The sequence below is a fragment of the Phallusia mammillata genome, chromosome 6 (genome assembly GCF_965637545.1).
Source record: "Phallusia mammillata chromosome 6, kaPhaMamm4.hap1.1, whole genome shotgun sequence".
Lineage (NCBI taxonomy): Eukaryota > Metazoa > Chordata > Ascidiacea > Phlebobranchia > Ascidiidae > Phallusia > Phallusia mammillata.
Window position 1 is genome coordinate 15,578,770 of NC_137257.1, and position 19,968 is coordinate 15,598,737.

The window sequence follows — 19,968 nt, forward strand, 5'->3', positions numbered from 1 at the left end:
ACAGGGTAAGGAAAGTAGCGAAACAGATAACAGATACTAACCCATGTAGTTAATAACTACAGGGTAGGTACTGACGTGTTTTATCAAAACTGCTGTATGCGATTATGTAAGACTAATTTTCTGGAATAGCACGACAAGCACAAAAAGTAATGCACATGTTTAGTTGCGAAATAAATAATTGATCCCAAAGTTTAGCCTATTTTGCAAACGATTCGGCTCCAGACAGCAACACTTGTGCGGTTAACCATCTGTAACCGTGCGATGTTAACCGTAGCTGTAACTGAGACGGTGCAGATGTGGTCGTTGTTAACATCACATCAAAGTTAAACTAAAGCTTACGCTTCTATTTTGCAAACAAATAAAGGTGAAAGTTAGGGTATCACTGCAAACTGCCGTCGACTAATCCTCTTTTTAAAGTAGAGATTTGCATAGTTTTCCTCGACAGCCGCAATGAGCTACCTATAACCTGACTATACCAATTTCCTGTTAGGCCTGCGTACATGACGCTCATCAATTCATGGACTGCTTATTGCGGTAATAGTTTTGAATAGTCAATTTGCGTTGATGTGAACAATAGGCCGTTGTTACCAGTAATGTTTGTCTAGTAAACCTAAGGACGCGCAGTCAAGTAGTCATGTATGCCAAGTTACCTAGATAAGCCAGAGGCAGTTGGCCAATAAGTTTCTCATATTCACGAAAGTGGTCAAAGGCATTGCTGGGAAAAGACGCCTTCCGCGTAAAGAAGTAGTGCGTGCATATCGATACCTTGAAAAAATATTGCTGGTTCTATTGTGAGTTTTTCCTTAACGATTGTATTTTTATGTGACTAAGACTAGGTTAGATGATTATTGGTATTATTAGACCTTTATCTGCTATTTGCCGCTCTGTAATTTATTGCTGCATTCATAGCATAACGTGGTTTATTTAATGTAGTGGATAATACAAATCCTGCGGGTGTATATTTGCCTATTTCGTACCTTCACAATGATGAATATTTATTCAATTGTCAAAATCACTGGTATTGAATAAACAAGAGACTACTAGAAGCGTGCCTTGAATCCAGTAAAGTCAAATAATAAGCAAAGAAAGGCGCTTTGTGAGGTCACAAGTGATTCATCCTCAGTTATAGCGTTCTTTCTGCTGTACGCCTGTAACTGGATGTGCAGAGTAATCTTTGTCGCCGTGTTTAGCCTACGCCTTTAAAGCAAACATTTATAAGTCATATGTGTTCAGCAGAGCGGTACCTATTCATTTTTTTTCAACAGGATAGACTGTGAACTTTTTTCTACGTTATTTACTTCAGTTACCTGCAAAATGTTCCGCAAAAAGAAACTAGCCAATACTAGGGGAAGGCGCGAAAGAGAGATGGCCAACGTGGATAAAACGCAAATCCGAGAACTCTTAAAACAAGACCGATTTCGTACTGAACTTTATGGCAGTTTGCTTGAAGTGATTGTAAACCGACTGGAAAGTCAGACAAGAGTAGTAGCTGAGAATGACCTGCTATTATACGTCCAGCACCTGTTCCGCATTCCACCGGCCGAACATCGAAAACTTCTTGAAAGGGCCAGACAAAATGGCCTTTCGCAACAATGCGTGGTGAGGGTACACGTACAGAAAGCTGAAAAGCTTGCAGCAAAAGACGCAAATGGACTTTCGGATCCCTACTGCATGCTTTCAGTTGTGCGCAATTCACAATTCGTCAACTTGCAAACTGCCAAGCTTAACGTTGTAAAATCGACTACCGTTAAGGAATCGTCGCTTAGTCCCGAATGGAATGAATCCTTTGACCTTTTTGTTCCTCGTGCCGAAATTAACGACTCCCACATTCAACTTCAAGTCTGGGATTATGATGGAAACATTCAGGGTTCTTCAAAAAAGTTCAGCGGCGTAAAGGGCGTGGGAAGGTATGATTTTTATGTAGTTTGTTTGGGTGTTTTGAACTTTGTCTTAAATCACCAGTAGGTTTTATAATGCGCGTAGCATTTTAACAGCAGTAACATTTTTATTGAGGAACGAAGTTTGTTTCGCAGTATAGCAAATAAAAACTGCCGTACGTGACATGCGTCTTGTCAACGTCGTAATGAAACCGCTACCGGCAATGCAAAAACCAATTTCTCCGTTACGTATGACGTGATATTTCCTATGACGTTGGTTTCCTTGTATATTGTTAAACACATAACGGATGTTACTTTAATAGCCAATTAGATCCCTTAGTTAAATGACAAGTCAACTTTACATTAGTTCCATTATCTCAAAACGATATATGTTCTCAATTGCATTCTAGTGTTAATTTTGAACCTCATTTTAAAAAGGCTTGTTTCAGACTTGGTTCGTGTACATATTTTACAAAAAAAAACACGAAAAAAAACGAATCACAACCCTAACATACAATTAGAACTTTTGTGTATATACCAAGACGATGCTGCTGAGAAAAATATTAGCATTCCACGAACTTTAAACGCCTCTGCCGGTCGTGCAAAATGATGGTGAAGCACGTTTTGACCCCGACCTAATAGCAGTTTAGCATGAAGCGTAACGAAACCAAAATGGATCTATTTCCCTTCGCCTACTTTTTTCTTTAATAACGTGCAGCTAAATGTACAATATACATTTTCGTGCATGTTGGTATCAATCTTGGAGTATTTCTACCGGCAAAAATATAGATTATGACCTTTATTACTTATTTGATGCTGACTTAGCCAAACATTAGGCCTATAAAGCATTTTTTCACCCCATCTAATACAATGTCAAAACGGTTTAGATCAGGGGTTCTTAACCAGGGGTACGTGTACCCCTTGGGGGTACGAAGCATCAAAGCAGGGGTACGACATGCATGGTGAAATTATATACTATCTATTTAGGCGTATTTGTGAAGAATGGGTAACAAGTTCTTTTGTTACATACAGTATCCAGAACGGGTTAGTTTTGTACTACTTACAATACTGTTTTCATGCATGCATTCAACACCCAAGTTATAAATACACTGAGTTTGATTGTTACAGTTTATTTACTCCCGTCGGCCATTTTAGACAGGGGGTACGAGCGCAAAAAAGGTTAAGAAACACTGGTTTAGATGTAACACCCTTCTCAGCAACGAACTTCCAAATATTATCAAATAAGTTGTTTTGGGGATGAAATGTAAAGTAATTTTGAGGTGAAAAGTTATCGTTTTTGCGCAGGAAAATGAAAGAGGTTGTGTCTAACAAAGATGATGAAGAAGATGACTTTATGGGATTCAATTCTGTGCCTTTGACGAAAATACCCACGGAGGGATTAGATAGTTGGTTTAAACTTCGTCCCTCTCATTCCTTACAGGTACATATTTGAAAGAATGTTTAGTAATAATAATAGGCACAGTAAACCTCGGTTAATTCGGATCTTCGCTTAATTCGGACAAAACTTGAGGTACAAATGACTTGTAGTGTTGTAAGACTTGAACTAATCGACATCGGTTAATCTGGATCTTCGCCAAATCCGGACAAGTTTTTGGTCCAAACGGGTCCGGATTAACCTAGGTTTAGTTTCAAGTCAAATGTAAACAGGTAGTCAAAATTTGTTTTTAGAGCAAATAATTTTTAGTCAATATCGTTTAAAGCGAGATAGTGAACATTTGTTTGAGGTCTATGCATTATTAAATGCGCTATACACTCGTACGCTGATAGACCAAAAGCAGTTGAGGGACTAAAAACGGCAACTGTTAAATTGGATCGAGTGGCGTTCTCTCCTATTTTCGCGTCACAGAAAGTACGAAATTACTGTGGTGATTCTGAGACTTACCCGAACTGGAATTTTAAACTTAGGGAATCGCCCAAAACAGGGAAATGCGGGACTTTTAGGGAATACGTAAATATTTACATGGAACTGAAATTCCCAAATTTAAGCTCTTGATAAGTTGCGCTGTTGCTCTAATCCAGTGGCTCCCCAAACATTTTCTGAGCCGCGTAAAACATTTTAAACAGTCCATCGTTGTTAGCGTTCAAAACTCAAACATTAGGGCAGTGGTTCCGGGGGAATTTAAAAACTTAAGGAGAAAAGATTATTTTTCCATGTGATGTAATTATATTCTCGAGTTCTGGAAATATAATCTGTGAATAAGATAAAAGACGCATTTTTTAATGATCTTTGTATGGTTTAGCATCGAATATGTAGTATATTGGGGAGGAATGAAAATGTTTTCAATTGTAGGAGGAATTCGCTGAAAAAGGTTGGGAACCACTGCATTAGGGGACAAATGAACATATAACTTTGTGGAACAGCACGCTGTCCAACAGAGCTTAACAATCTACATTGCTACTTGAAATAGTTAGCTTGTAAAGTTTTTTGCAACGCAAATCGAGTGTTAATAACTTCAGAAAATCAGTGGACGTATCCGATTCAAGTTGGAGTTAAACCCCCTAACTCAGTCCACCGGTGACGCAAAACATCCTGATGACGTCATCCTGGCGGCTCTGCTAACGGCTGCAGTGGACAGGGACCACGCGGACTTCGAAATTAAGGTGGGAAAGTTTTTGTGTCAATACAGGAAGCAGCAGCCATTGTTGGACTTAAAGGACCTTGCCATGCTAATTTGTCATGATAGGTTTATTGCAGTCGGTGGGTGTCGGCTAAGCAAAACACAAACGATAAAACAGCGGTTCAAATGTGTTTGTTTGGCTCTTTCCGGGTAGTCATAAGTTACTCATAAAATTTGCAAACCATTGCTCAAATGAACATAGAGTTTCAAAACACACACAACTGGTGATTTTTGTACAATTTAAAATAAGTTTTTTGACAGAAAATTAGAACCTACTTAGATATCAAGCATGAACGTGTTGATTTGTTGTGCAAGCATATACTGTCTGACATGTTTAGTCAAAACTTACAAATTAACACCCATATTTTAACGTGGTTTAATTTGAACCGTGACAAAATAGCTTAAAATTATACTTTTTTGATGTGCAGAACGGTACAGAAACAGAGACACAAAACTAACGCCTAACACTTAAAAGAGTTTCGTTTGAATTTGTAAATATTTACTTACGCTTCATGTATTATTCAACTTGGCCACTTTCCTTCACTGATTACTTTCCTGATAGAAATCAGAGATACATTTACCGTCTGTGCTTCATTAAGTGCCAATCGTATTAGACGTTTTGCAGATATTTTTAGAATATTACAAACTTTTTTCACGACGAAAACACTATAGGATTTTATTTTATCCGTCTATTTTTGAAATTCAAATAGAAAATTCTATAAACCGCACAAATTATGGAAGATTTTGTATCATAGCCCAATAAAATAAACTAGTTGAAAGTGAAAAGATATCGTTGCAAACGTTTTCCTCTATAAATGTTTTTATTCCAGCCGTGCAAACTGCCGGATAATACTAAACCATGTAGTATGTATTCACGTAAGGTAATAGGGTACTGCCAGCAGGCCACTTTTCAAGGCCTTGTCTTGTGTTTTCAAACTACTCTATTGTTGTAAGCTCATGGCATTGCCAGCAATGGATGATTTAAAGTGGGTTGATTGTTAAGGTAGGGCAGTGTTTCTTAACCTTTTAAGTGCTCGTACCCTTTGGGCTTTCATGAAATTTTCTCGTACCCCCTGTTTACAATGGCCGACGGAAGTAAATAAAATTCTAATATTAGGAATTAAACTCAGCGTATTTATAACTTGCGTGTTGAATGCATGCAATAAAACAGTATGCAAGTAGTACAAAACCAAGCCGTTCTAGATATATAACAAAGTAACTTGGTACGCATTCTTAACAAATATGCCTAAATAGCGTATAATTTTACCCTGCATGTCGTACCCCCTGCTTTGGTGCTTCGTACCCCCAAAGGGGACACGTACCCCTGGTTAAGAACCCCTGAGTTAGGGTGTCTTGGACGTTTGGGATAAAGCTTTTGAGTTCTAGTGCGTTGTTTATTGTCTTACTATTTATCCTAGACCGATTTTACTACCTACTTTTGCATGAAGTCCCCTACATACTTTCGCAAATGCATAGTCACTGTGTACAGAAGGCTAGCTTATGGTTTATGGTTTCGTTATTACTCAACGGATAGACAACGATAAATATAAGACAAAGCGAAAATAGGGGTTTCCAGCATCGCGTCTTCCTTGTTTCGTAACGCAATTTGGCACAGCTTGGGCAGTATCGGTGGATTTGTCATAATCCTAACATAGCAAACCCTTACACTTGGTGTATGATATTGGGTTGTTTACTTGGTTGACGGAACGTATAAACTTTAATGCCAGTAACTTATCTTTGTTTGCATAGTTACATTGGACATGACCGGTTACTTATCCTTGGTTATTTAAACCTGCTTAAACCAACAGTATCAGCTTCGGTAACTCGTTTGTTATTCTACATGTCTTTGTACTGATATCATACATCTCGAAAACTTGACTTTCAAAATGGTAGTCAAGGTACAAAATATTTTAGGGCGACTGGTGAAAAGTGACATTGCTAGGCAACCAGTTTCTGTTTGCCTAGCACACCAGGGCCCAAGCAAGGGCCCCAAGACTGACTCAGAACACGGTATGCTGTGCGCGTTGTATTTTGAAAATTGCTTTGATAAAAATAGGATGAAAATTGGCCATTGTTCAAATCTATCGACAATCAGGCTGTTCCTGAGTGGCTATGAGGTCACCTGCTGACTCAGCTACGTAGTTTCCTGAACGGCAGTTGCTATGCTATGTGTGATACACAACTTTGCAGCTTATTATAACTGTTGTTGATTTGGTGCTGCATCTGCAAAACCATTGTTCTGCGAAAGCAAACGTTACCCACACTCTATGAAAAACACTAATAGGGTTATTAAGGTTGTAGGACATTGTTAACAGAAAAAAATAGTACTACATTTATAAACATCATTCTGGTAATCTATACTCTTATCCAATACCTGAAAACTGACGTGGTTTAGTTGTGAATCAAGTAGAATGTAGTTTGCATACACTGTACGTTATCATACTGTTGGTAAACAGAAAATTTGGTTCACAAAAGCGTGCTAATGTTAAGATTCGTGGATTATATATGGTTCAAATTGGGGCTTCGGCAGACAGGCTTATATAAAGAGATATGAAATTTATGCACAAAGATATAAAGTTTTATGCACAATCAAGTCAATAAAGTTAAAATGTGAAATCTAAGTGTTAATCCAGTCCGAAAAGCCTGTTTTTTCTTGTGACTTGGATAGAAATCTAACATTTTTTCCTCAAAAGAACAAATCTTGCCTCCTATGCACGAAAATGAGTAGTATTAAAACCAACCTATGTTGCATTATACAGAAAACAAAAGCGCCAAGGTAAACAAGCCAGTACTCTCTGAATTAGGGATACAAATCCTTATTAATGTGATTTTTTCATTTTAGAAAAAGGAAGGAGCTTCAGAAGAGTGGAATGGAAAGCTTTCCCAGTTTGCCCAGACTCTTGTCCACGCTTATTCCGAACAACATCTTATGAAGCTGTTTACGCGCGCCATCGTACGTTGGGAAGTATACATGGAGATTCATCTTGAGGTAGGTCATATGTTAACTCAATTTAACGTCTAATGTAAAAAATCAGAACCGGCAGATTTAAACGTTCGTTTTCATTATATTAATTTTATGCATTTTCACAGTTGTTTTATGTGTACTGTATCACCGATATCATATATTTGTGCTTGCTTATAGATACTAGGATGTTGCAAGGCGAAATATAAACATCTTAAATTCATATAACGATGAATGACTTAATGTTTTCAAAAATTTGAATCAATAAGCAAAAAGTTCTTTATAGGCTTCATCCACCAAGCAACGAGCTGAGAGATTCTAGTTAAAAGTTTTGCGTTTTTTGTGTGTTTCACCGACCTTATTGCTTTATAACAACTGTGTGTTTTCATTTTATGTCATTACCCTGATGAAGGTTTCTCGTATGGGACATCAAAACGTCGGCATATATTATGATAAAAACTGCTGAAATAGCTAAAAATTTGTGAACATACAGTATTACTGTTCATATGTAATGATTGCTTTGTAGAAAGATCCTGGCCTAGACGCGTTATTCGTCGACGGTTTGTTAAAAACACTGGAAGCGAACAGTTCAGGTTTGAAGGAACCAAGATCTTCAAGCGGGAGTATGGTGCCCGGCAGATACGGCGTCGAATTGCTGCAAGTTTCGATGTTTAAGTTCGTGAAGAAAGAACTTGAAAAGATCCGAAATCACCGCACAGTATTTTCATCGCAACAGGTAAATATTGGGCCAGCTGCATGGAGACGAAAACTTAGGCAAACATCAAGGCCACTTTACAGCATTCTTTAAGCCCTTGTGTAGTTGATGGAAAGTTTGTTACAATGACGTGGCAAAATTGCACCGTTGTCACTAAATGTTACAGTTCGGTTTTGTTTAACGTACTTCATACAAATGCATACAATCAGATTTAATTATTGCACCTATGTCGCCCATAATACCTTCCCCTATATTCAGCTTAAATAGTGGTTCTCAACCTGTGGTACACCTGGGTTTATAAAGTGGTATGCGAAAAGCCTTCCGGTGTACCCAATTCAAGTCAGGTTATGAAATGCAAATTTAGTGGCCCAACTGAATAGCCCTTGATTTGCGCAAAACTCTTGTCTGGGATATTTTGAAATTGCCAACCTTGCTGGTTTTAGAAATATGCCGTCCAAGTGAAGAAGACTAGGTCTATCTTTTGTTCTACCCTTTACAACAGGTTTTAGGTGATACCCAGCGATAGAAAGTTGGGAACCACTGGCTTAAACAATATACTTTACTTTTCAACGAAATTTAACATTTAAAACAGCTGACAAATTGTCCGTTGGAAATTGTCTTGCAAACCATCAATGTAATTTATTAAAAATAAACTTTTTACCTATTTTTTCCTAAAAACATAATTTATTAATTGAAAAAAAAAATGATTATGATGTCCATTTAACGCTAATTGTAACCACACTTACGTCACGCAGAACAATTACATCATCAATCTTGGAAATTTACTTCTCACATTCAACAAGCTCAGATCAATGTCATTGTACAAGTGGCTTCACAAACACACCCCTTCTCCGCCCACCTCCCCTGACGTAAGAGATGACGTCGTAGCGGCCCTTATCGCTGGCACCGAGGATTATTACGTCACGCTTTATGACAAAATGCTCGACGAATCACTGGAAGATCAGAATCACGAGACAAATGCTGAGGATCCGCCATTTGGTGGTAAGATTTGTTTTTAATTTTTAAGGGAAGTAAGAGTTAAACATTAAGAACTAAGTTTTAAAGTTGGTGTTATTGATCTTTGAAAGATAAGACCTAACCTCAACCCTAATAACCCTAACCGTCAGCATTTAGGGAGATTTACCGTTTCAAATGCTGTACAAACCTCGGTTAATCCGGATCTTCGCCTATTTCAGACATTTTTTTGGTTTAAACTTCAAACAGTTCCGAATTTTTTTTCACGGGGTTCGAACCCAGGAACCTCCCGGGGACAAATCCCGATCAGGTTTTTTATGTCTGTATGTGGGTCAGGCGCGCAAGGCCATTCGGCCAAGTTCCTGCCCAACAGTTCCGAATTAACCAAGGTTTGATGGTGTTGTGCTCTTTGCGTCACCTATCGAAATTAAGCTTAAAGTGCGGATGACATGAGTTATAGAGTTAGTAGATTTTTCCTGTATCAGAGGATAATACATCTTTTTGCAGGTCAAGATTGTCGAGCTTTAATCCGTCTTGCTGAGCAACTGTTTCGTGATTTATCGTTTGCCCAGACGTTCTATCACAACGTGTTCAGCAAAATTCTCGACATCGATTATCACTCGTACGTGTACAGAGTAGTGGAAAAAAATCTTGCCCGCGACGTTGGTGAATCGATGTACAACGTAAACAAGACTCTCAGTCTTATTGATGGTAAGAGATAAAATGGATTTGAAATTAGATTTTTTTTTTGTTGAACTGAATGGAAGGATTTGTGTTCTTTTTTATGGCGATTACTTACTCTGTAATCACATTTAACAAATCAAATGAATTTAAATTGGATGTGACAATTAGGAAATACATAGTACGCCAGGTTTGTTGAAAGCGTCACGCCAAATTAGCTGGTCGCCAAGCATCTCACATGGCAAGGTCAGAAAAAAACTGGCTTTGGGACTCACGAGTCACGACACGAGCCTTTTTTGGGACTTGCGCTCTACCAACTGATCTACACAGGCTCTATACGGTGATCACAAGGTCGAAGCACAAGCACCGTTGCTTGCCTCGTATGCCGCACATGTCAGATTCGTGGTAGGTAGGGGATCGCCAGATTGATCAGTAGACAGTTGAGATGAACATAAATTCATAAATTGGATCAGCCCTAAAGCGTTCATGTAGACCGGCCATCACGGCACTGATTTCGATATCAGTCTATTTTAAAGGCGTTTTTTTAGTTTGTGTGCAGTTTAATTTAAATGCAAAAAAATGGTAACCACATATAATTGTTATGATAGGTTACCGGTTATCAATTTCTGTACCCGGCTGTTTAAATAATCGTTTTGGAATTAATTTAAATCCTTGCTTAGATCCAAATCACGTGGAATCAGAGACGAAAAGCATTCTTCTGTTTCGTTTGTATCTCACCATGCGAGATCTTTCCTGTCTCGCCAAACATGCGAAGCTGATTGACATTGAAAGCAAGTGCTTATCGGCCCGCTCATCCATCAAATCCAACTCAAGTGAGTGCAGTGTTTCACAAAATATTTTGTTTTATTCTTTTTTAAATTTAAAACTGTGTAGCTTTTTGAAGGAACGGTTCGGATTACAAAAAGGCCTGATGCATATGGCTACTAGGCTGGTAATACTTTATTCAGTAACACAAAATCTGTTTAAAACGGATTGAAAATCAGAATATTTGGAAACGGATTTTTAATTACGTCACGGCCGCCAGTACATGTATTTTTAGGACATTTTCACGGCCGCACAAACTTGTCTCTGTGGCCGCTCGTCCGCAGGTTGTGCACCCCTTTAAAATTGTGTATTGTGTCAACTTTACAGGTTAGGTTATACCAGAGCTCAATTGTCTATTGACAAACCACATGTAAAAATTAGGTAAATTCCTCCCCTTAAGTTTTAAAATTCTTCCCTTGGGAGGAATTTCTCCTTGGTTGGGAACCACTGGGTTAGATGTTGGAAAAGGTTTATTAAAGCAGTTTTTTAAATAGGCTTTTTTATGTTGCTTGACAACAGTTGCAATCATTCTGTTCGGTCGTTTTCCTGTAATAAGATGACTGTGGCACAACAAAATGAGCGCACCAGTATGACCATACAATATTATCAGTTGTTGAAAACCAGTGTTTTACAGAGTTTATCGTTTTACTGGGGTATGCTGTTTTCGGCTTTCAAATGTGTTTCGTTTGGACTGTAAGCACTTGTAAAAAATGCGAATAGGCGGTTGTAAAGATTGTTTTCAGAAACTTTATAAACCACCAATCTAATCTGACAGTTTACTTTTTTTAGGTACACTTACCGAAAACACAACTGATGAAGAAAATCGCAACACGACCGACCTAACCCGATATTACGACTGGTTTCGGCCCACTGTCATCCGTTGGCTCCAGATGTCAAGAGGACGAACGCACGACAGGTTACGGAAAGCGGTGGCTCTCGATAAAACCAAAGCAGTGGATGAGATTGTGAAACATACCTCGTCGGCAGTGGACACCATTGGATGTCTTTCCGGGATAAGTTACATTTGCATTTTCGTTTGTATGTTGGTGTAACAAATGGTGCGCTCATTATGAGTCCGCCGTCGAACTGCAAAATGCGTGTTACTCCTTAATTTCCGTCTTTTTCTAAAACATTTTTGTCGCCGTACCAGGTTTCACAGTTTAAAAACGGGCCTGAAATTGGAACCCGAACACGACAGTACAAGCCCGAAACCCAGTCCGAACTCGAATCGTTTTTTGAGAAGGCGGTTTAGGCCCGAATGTTTGATTTACAGGCTATACATTGAAGCCTCCGTAAGACAAAGACACAATAGACAACTGCCTTGAACGAAGCATTTTAGGGCTGTTTGACATAAGGTCAGGTCCAGCAACGATACCTCGAGCTGCTTAGCTAGTTAATTTTATTCAAAAAAATACTGACACAGAGTGTAAAGTCAGGCCCGAATCAAGCCTTTTTTAAAGAAACCTGAACCCGAACCCGACCTGACAACTCTGCCTGGCATGACTGGGTTCAAGTACGCCCGCTCAAGTTTCTTGCTTCAAATATAGCGAGACATCAGTCGAATTTTCACCTGTACGAGCACAAGGAGTATACGCCATTGCCCACTACCTCTATAACTTATGCAATATGCGTAAACTAATTGAACAATTGTGCTCAGAACTAGGGATAGGTCAAAACCGCAAATGTTCTGTTCGGTCGAGCACCGAGCATCTCACGTTAACGCTCGGTGTATTGTGACGTCACAAACATTTAGAATTCCACGCTAGTTTTGTAGCTTTCCAAAATCATCTACGTCACAAGCGATGTATTTAGCTGTGCAGCCCCCAGAAGTACGCGGTTTTTCACCATCTAAAAAACAGTCATTTTTGTTCTTAGATACCCTTTCCAACACTAGTTTCGTATGTTAAGAGGCCATGAATATGCAAATTTAATGCTCATGTCAGTTTGTGCAACTGCTCGGCCAAGCAGAATAAAAAAACAGCGATGCTCGGCTCGGGTTCTGGTTCTGCTCGGCTCAGCCCATCCCTACTCAGAACAACACTTTAGGAAAACAACCTTAAGAAGTAAAATTCGACCATCAACCTTGTTACAACCTAAGTCGTCAAGATTAATAGCCTCTGGGGCAGTGGTTCTCAACTCGTTTCAGGCCATGGACCACCGGCCCAGTAAAAATAATATCGTGGACCATTTCATTTTTTTAAGTACGCATACGAAACAACCATTTGGGCTTGAAACATAATTCTTTAAAACCAATTTTCAAGAAGTGATTTATAGTTATTAACAGCTAACATTTTGATACTCTTTCAACATGTAATATGTAATCATCTCTAGTTTATCACTTAATGTAGTGGACGACCTGTGGACCACCCAAAAAGTCATCATGGACCACTAGTTGAGAACCACTGCTCTAGGGTCCAAAGAAATGTACAACAAACATTGGCTTTACCTTGATTCATATTTCAGCACGTTGTGGACTTTTGGAAAAGTTTGAGCTGGCCAGATCCAGTTGATGCTTATACAATCGCCCTCCGTATGACTGATGATGTCGCAAATGCTATCGAACGTTACGCCGACTTGGTGCATCGAAAACTAAGAGAGGTCGGATTCTTCGATGACGAAGGACAGTTTGACGTCACTGAGGAACTCTGCTTGACCCTTAATAACCTCCAGGTTCGTAAAAATAATCGACGTATATGAAGTACTGTAACTCAGGGTTATATAGCAAACCTCGGTTAAACCGGATTCAGTTAACCCGAATCTTCGCCTAATTCGGACACATTTGTGTCCAGACGGTATCGGATTAACCGGGGTTTACTGTACATCTGTGTTTTGAACAGAAATTTAAACTTTTTCATAATTGTTTAAAATGAACAAAAAAATGGCGTTTTGGGGTATTTTTTGCATCCGGTAATAATCCCTTTTCATTTTTAGTCCGTTAGTTTGTTTTTAGATTAAAAACTATTTAACCGTTTAAAAAGAACATTCAAAATGCCTTAATCATAAATAATGTATTTTTTCAGTATGTGAAAAGTTTTGTCGAAAACCTGCCAGAAAAAATGAATTTCCAAGTAATTGCCAACAACGTCGGTAAGTAAGATCTGTATAAAACTTTGCAAACGCCGTAAAACAACTGATTGCCAAATTCGTTAATTTACAGAACAACACCAGGAGGGTTTAAGTGGGGAACGTGTTCTGATCACATTTCGATCACTGACAAGTGTTGCTCAGATCGGGATGGACAAGAAGATTCATTCAATCACAAGCATGGTTGGATCGAAAATGAAGGTAAACAACTTGTGAATTGAAAGAACTGAATTATAGAGAGAAAAAAGAATAAATTCCACAAACGCCATCCACATACACATAACGTTCCTGAAAAAACATGCGAAAATTATCTTCAAAATTATATGTTGTAAACCAGCGGTTCTCGAACTGGGGTCCGCGGTCCTTTAGGGGTCCGTGAGACAATTTTGGGGGGCACCGCGAAAAGGTTGAAGTACTTTTATTTGCGCCAGTTTGTGCCACTGAATAAGTTTAAATCAAAGTAGAATTGAGAATCGACTGTCCCAATCGCTAAACAATAGCCTTAATCGCATGACAACTAACAAAAACGCAATGGTGCGCGCATCGTAATGTTTTTGTCTAAGACTCTTAACTAGCTAAAATCGTGCAATCAACTTTCGTTTTTCTGAAAAGCACATTTCAGCTAAAGGACCGAGAGCCCTCGAAATATTGGCAAAGGGACGGTTTTAAAAAAATAATGAAAACGTTTGAAAACCACTGCTGTAAACATAAATGTTATTTTAATTATACTTTCCACTGTAAATTTGTATCGTTTAAACAGATTTAAAATAATGACAAAGTTAGTTCAAAGCCTGTCCTTACTTTTAGCCGGACATCAGAAAATACTTGCGAAGTTACGCCCAGCAAGCATCAAGATGTGGTCATGGGGCTGACTTCCACAAAGATCAGAATCAAGGAGACCGCAAGAAACTTTTGGACGCAGCGAACGAAGCGATTCGCCCACTTATGAAATACTTACACAACAACATTTTGACACTCAATGAATGGTTGTGCGCGGTTAGTAAGTTGTGTAATAAAATTAAAGTTGATGTGCATTAAGTAACAAGATTGGACTAGGAAATGTTCACTGTTGAAGTTTAAAACGGCCATAGACAATGTAAATGAAAAATATTTACACAATGGTTAAATGAATTTAGGATTTAAAGCAAGAGGAGTATAAAAGCAAACAGTCATTTACAACAAACGCATTGTAATATTTTTGCGTCTTTGTATTAGATTGCGTATGTAATGGGGGTATTTTATTGCTTCGGACTGAAAGTCGCTCGTAACTTTAACTTGAATTAAAACTTCTCCCCTTCGTTATTCAATGTTAAACAGAGTAATGAGCTTCAAACTAGGCATTTCTGCTAACATAAGAACTCGCATCAGACAAAGTTTACCGATGTATGGCGCAAAAAGCATTCGCGAATTAAAAGCAAAATGTGTATAGGGAGGTTAATGGTTAGGGATATTTGGGTTGGCGTAAGGTTTTGTAAAAAAAATATACCCAACTGATAAACTTAGTTCATAACCCTGTCGCTGCCTCACTGTTATTTTAAATCACTGCGCTCTTTGCGCCATCTATCGGCATTTAACAAACTTGTCTGTTGTGAGTTCTTATGTTAGTAGCTCTATCGCAGAATTGGGGCCATTAGTTGGTTCGCTCAATTTGTAGGTTATACAAAACCCAGAATACTTTTTCAGCCGAATTTCAAACGAGTTCTTGAAGTCTTGTGGAAGGTCACAGTACAGGTGTTACGCAAGTTGGCGCTATCGGAGTATTCTGAACATCGGCCATTTTTCTTCTTCCAATGCAGGTAAGACCGCAAACTTCCATTTAAGTCAGTAGTTCTCAACCTATGGTACGCGTACTACTAGTAGTAGGACTGAGCTTTTCAGGTGGTGAAAATCTACTAACACCATACCACACGGCATACCCACATTTAGCTAATTTTTTATAGGTGGGGCAAAGAGCACTTTTAACCATATTTTGAAACGACCTGTCTCTACAAATTTCTAACATAAAAGTTGAAAATTTAGTTTTTTGCCCTACCACTCTTTGACTGCTAAATAATTAATTCAGCTCTTTGCGTCACCTATCGACATTTAGCTAAATATGGGAGTACGTGAGGTATGGTGTTAGTAGCTCTACCTTCAGGTGGTACGCCACTAATTTCCTGTCATACACAATTTGAGTCAAAATGGAATGGAATACATAGTCGATGCTAAACTATACAAATATCATTTCAATTAAGTCTTTTTTATCAACTTCACAAGTTATATCCCCAGAGCTGAAGTGTCAATTTACAAATCATGTAAAAATTAAGGTGAATTCCTCCCTTGAAGTTTTGAAAAATATAGAATAGAAAATAAGAAATAAGAGTTGTCAGATAGTACGCGATTCGTATAAGGCTGAGGACTACTGATTTAGACAGACACACGTAAAATTACTTTTGCAGGCACATCCTTAACCACCATTTGGTCGATTTCTTTCATGCTGAAGGTTCAGGCATTTCTATGAACCGCATGAATGGTAGTGAAGATTACCGCATTCTCGAGTCCGAATTAAAGATGCGTTGCGCGAAGACAGAAGACTTGATGCGACTCTTCTATATGCAAGTGTGTATTTTGCTAAAGCTAAATTGCTGCAGCTACTGGCATATTTAAAAAAAAGTGATCATCTGGAAACATTTCACTGAAAAAACAACAGCAGTATATGTTAATATTAAAAGTTCCATATTTAAAACAAGACGGTTTCCAGTCGCTGGCGCCGGCACGTAGCACCCACTAAGTCTAGAAATTTAATGTAGGCCTACATTAACGCATCTTGTTGTGGACGCTGACTACCCGAGAATTTTTTTCATGGTAAAGTGTTTCAAGTTTTCGTCATACAGCGCATAATATTACCTTTATGTACATAATTATTTGATGTCGTAAGTAACTTAACTGTGTTAAAATCTCCCTCTTTGCGATTAAATCTGCCCCTTTAAGAGTAACTGTGTTAAAATCTGCCCCTTTGCGATTTTTTTGTCGGCGCCCGTGTTTCCATTTCGAATGTTTTGTCCTACTATTTAGATGTACGATGAACAACAACGCTTAGCGAGTGACCCAACTTACGGCTATCTCAACGTACATGCTTGGTACGACCAACTCGGGGAGGAAATCAACATTGACGTCATCAGTGCAAATGAACTACAGCCACTTGATGTAAACGGGTTAAGCGACCCTTTCGTCACAATCAAGTGAGTGCTGTCCTGTTTCGTTTATCTGAACTTTTTGCACAGTCGCAAGGGTTTGACCGTGAATTCGGAAATCTAAAACATTAGCAGTCGGGAGTTTTTTTTATCTGATTTCTGAATTCTGTTACAATATCATTTCGCTTCAAGGTCCCATGTGTGGTTTTAGGCTATTTTAAGCGAAATTTTATACATATGCATATTGTAACTGGTTGTGGGTTTAAATCCTATCTCGGTCGCTTTAGTTTCCTTGAGCAAGTAAAGTTAAGCGGCATTGTTCCAACTCAATGGTCCTCGATGGGTTGAACTAAAATTGAAGTCACCAACTGTTTAAGTCGAAAAAAATCCACAAAAAATTATTCAACGGACTTGCAATGAAACAGGCAGCTCGACGGCGTACTCATTATAAGCGTAACGCGTTCAGGCGTTGCTCGTGCACAAAGGACATATAATAAACAACCAAAGCCCTGTACCGGTCCGCGAGGAGTTCGTTACCGGGCCGTATAATTTTTTAGGTTAAATGCTATAAAGCAATTTGCCCATGTATCCCTGGATGATAAACTAATTTAAGCGTTTTTATTGCTAAATATTTATAGTTTTTTTAAAGACCGGTCCGCGATAAAATTTCACTTTCAAAAACGGTCCGCAGTGCAAAAAAGGTTGCCGACCCCTGATTTAACAGACTTGCAATAAAACGAGAGCTCAACTCCGAACAAACAAAAAAACATTTCCAAGCAAACCGGTTTTATACCTTGTCTCATATTACAGAATTTCACCAGTGATGATGTTTCGTGAACATCGTGAAAAGCAAACTCTGGTGGTGAAGAAAACCTTAGACCCTTTGTTTGACAACGAGAGCTTTTGTTTCTCAATTTCAAAAGACAAAGTGGCGCTAGATGGCGCTGTGCTACACTTTACCGTGCTCGACCATGACGTCATCGGGTCGAACGACTTGGAAGGCGAAGCGGTGATTCCCCTCAACATTCTTGATGGCGCTGTCAGGTAGGTTAAACTAGGGCAAAGGTTATGTCACCTGTCTCAAATGTGAATCGTTTTGCAAATAAATAAATCACAGAGTGGCAGGCCCATTGAAGGCTTTATACCGAATCAGCCGGTCACAAAGCATTCCCATATGGCTAGGTGTAAGCTAGAAAAATCTAGCCTGCGGTGGGATTCGAACCCACGACAGGAGTCTTTCCTGGACTTGCGCTTTACCAACTGAGCGCGGTGGCGATTTCTGTATGAACGGCCGTTATCGCTGGTACGCATTGATACTTCAGGGCTGATGCCAGTTATAGTCCTAAATTGGGACATTTCAAATCAGACAAAATATATATATTCCACGATATTCATTGACTGATTTCGTTACTTACTTGAGAAATATTTTCTATTTTTATGCGTTTTGTATGTATTGTGTGTATTTATATTTCGCGTATTTGACAAAAAAACTCTTGTATAACTGAAAAAAAGTTTATAACCGATAAGTTATAATAAGCTTACTAATTTTAACACGACAGGGGAACTGCAAACAGAAATTACCGACTTCCTCTTACACAACCAGGTTCATGGTGCACGAAAACCAATAAGTCAAAACCGAAACAGGTAACTGGAAAGTTTTTGTGTATTTTACCCAATGTAGTTTTATTTTGAAATCCTAAATGCGTTTTTGTTGACAATGACTAGCTTAGCATAAAACAAGACCCGCGAAAACTTTAACATTTTAGATTTTTTTTTTCATATTAGTTTTGCTGTTAGCGTTCATATAAAAATGAAACCTTTGGCTTCAACAAATTTTGCTATTTTTTCACTCAAAAGAAAGTTCAAAACTGAATATAAATAAGTTCAAAACTAAATATTATTCAAAAAAGTTCAAAACTCTAAACAACATCCAATAAAAATCTCGACAGGTTCGTGCATCTTCGTCAACAAGCAACGGTTTTAAGCAGAACGAATTAGAGCTGGCCACGTCATTCTCTAATCTCACTCTGAACGACGATGGCCTTGACTTTGAATCCACTTTAGCAGTCAGCCCACTGGTTTTAATAAACGCCAGGTCCAGCTACGACAAAGACGCTGATGAGTTTTCCAGAGGCAGAAGACGACTAAAATCAATTGCTGAATAACTTTTCGGCCAATTTTATTATTTACCACTTAACTTTTTCAGTGCGTTTTGACCATGGTTTTTGTATTTTGTTTTAATACTTTGAACTGATTGTACCTTGTAGTATTGATTTTTGTAAATGATACAACCGTGTATTTGATTGCAAACTAGGAGATTTTAGTAATCTCTATATCGGAAAAGTATTTTCTACATTTAAGACCAGAGAAATAATGCATTGTTTAATCAACATGCTAATATTTTTTTAGTGTTGCTTCAAGTGGTATAGTGCAGGTACAAAGAAAATTTTGTACAAGCAATTTTAACACTTTTCTTGCCAAGGTAGTTTGAAAGTCCTAATACAGTACAAATTTCGATAGCCAGTGATGGATAATTAATGTTTTTCCTAATCGTCACGACCCAAACAAAAAATAACTTGTCCCAGACCAAGCAAATCGACTATATTTTTTAACAACGGCAAATAACTGATCGCTATGTCCTGTTTGTAGCCTACACTTATTGTTTTGTTATGTTTTCGTCGCTGCGTGAAGAGTTATTTTTTTCAATTATCCGTAACTGCTTCTTTTATTGTCGCCACTGTTTAACCAACTACGTGGTGCAAAAATATTTATTAAACAATGTCCTAAAACGGCTTACTTGTTTTATCGACAGCAAATATATCAACAGAAAGTGCGAGTATTTGACCTGTAGGTAAATTACCCCAACTAATTCTTGGATTTGTCAAATATGCCGGTGAGAAGCATTGCAACAAAATATGCCCAAAAACATGCTGCTGTTGAAGTCATAAGCAACCCACAAATTTAGCAATCGTTTATTGCACCAGTTTGATTATCGGGCAGTATTACAATTATCCTAATTGTAATGTATACAAGTCAC

The 19,968-nt window shown here is 38.4% G+C and overlaps 1 protein-coding gene across 1 annotated transcript; it reads left to right on the top strand.

Annotated features, from left to right (window-relative positions):
- The first annotated feature begins 1,278 nt into the window (after positions 1–1,278).
- On the top strand, positions 1,279–19,351 carry LOC145234394 (BAI1-associated protein 3-like). The gene is made up of 19 exons (XM_080099131.1): positions 1,279–1,907; positions 3,183–3,318; positions 4,356–4,499; positions 7,359–7,505; positions 8,005–8,214; positions 8,949–9,195; positions 9,676–9,879; positions 10,530–10,682; positions 11,464–11,687; positions 13,141–13,344; positions 13,695–13,761; positions 13,832–13,959; positions 14,566–14,754; positions 15,442–15,554; positions 16,197–16,356; positions 16,813–16,979; positions 17,742–17,975; positions 18,491–18,575; positions 18,881–19,351. The coding sequence occupies exons 1-19, from the start codon at positions 1,315–1,317 to the stop codon at positions 19,094–19,096; spliced, it is 3,621 nt and encodes a 1,206-aa protein (XP_079955257.1). The 5' UTR covers positions 1,279–1,314; the 3' UTR covers positions 19,097–19,351.
- Positions 19,352–19,968: the final 617 nt, after the last annotated feature.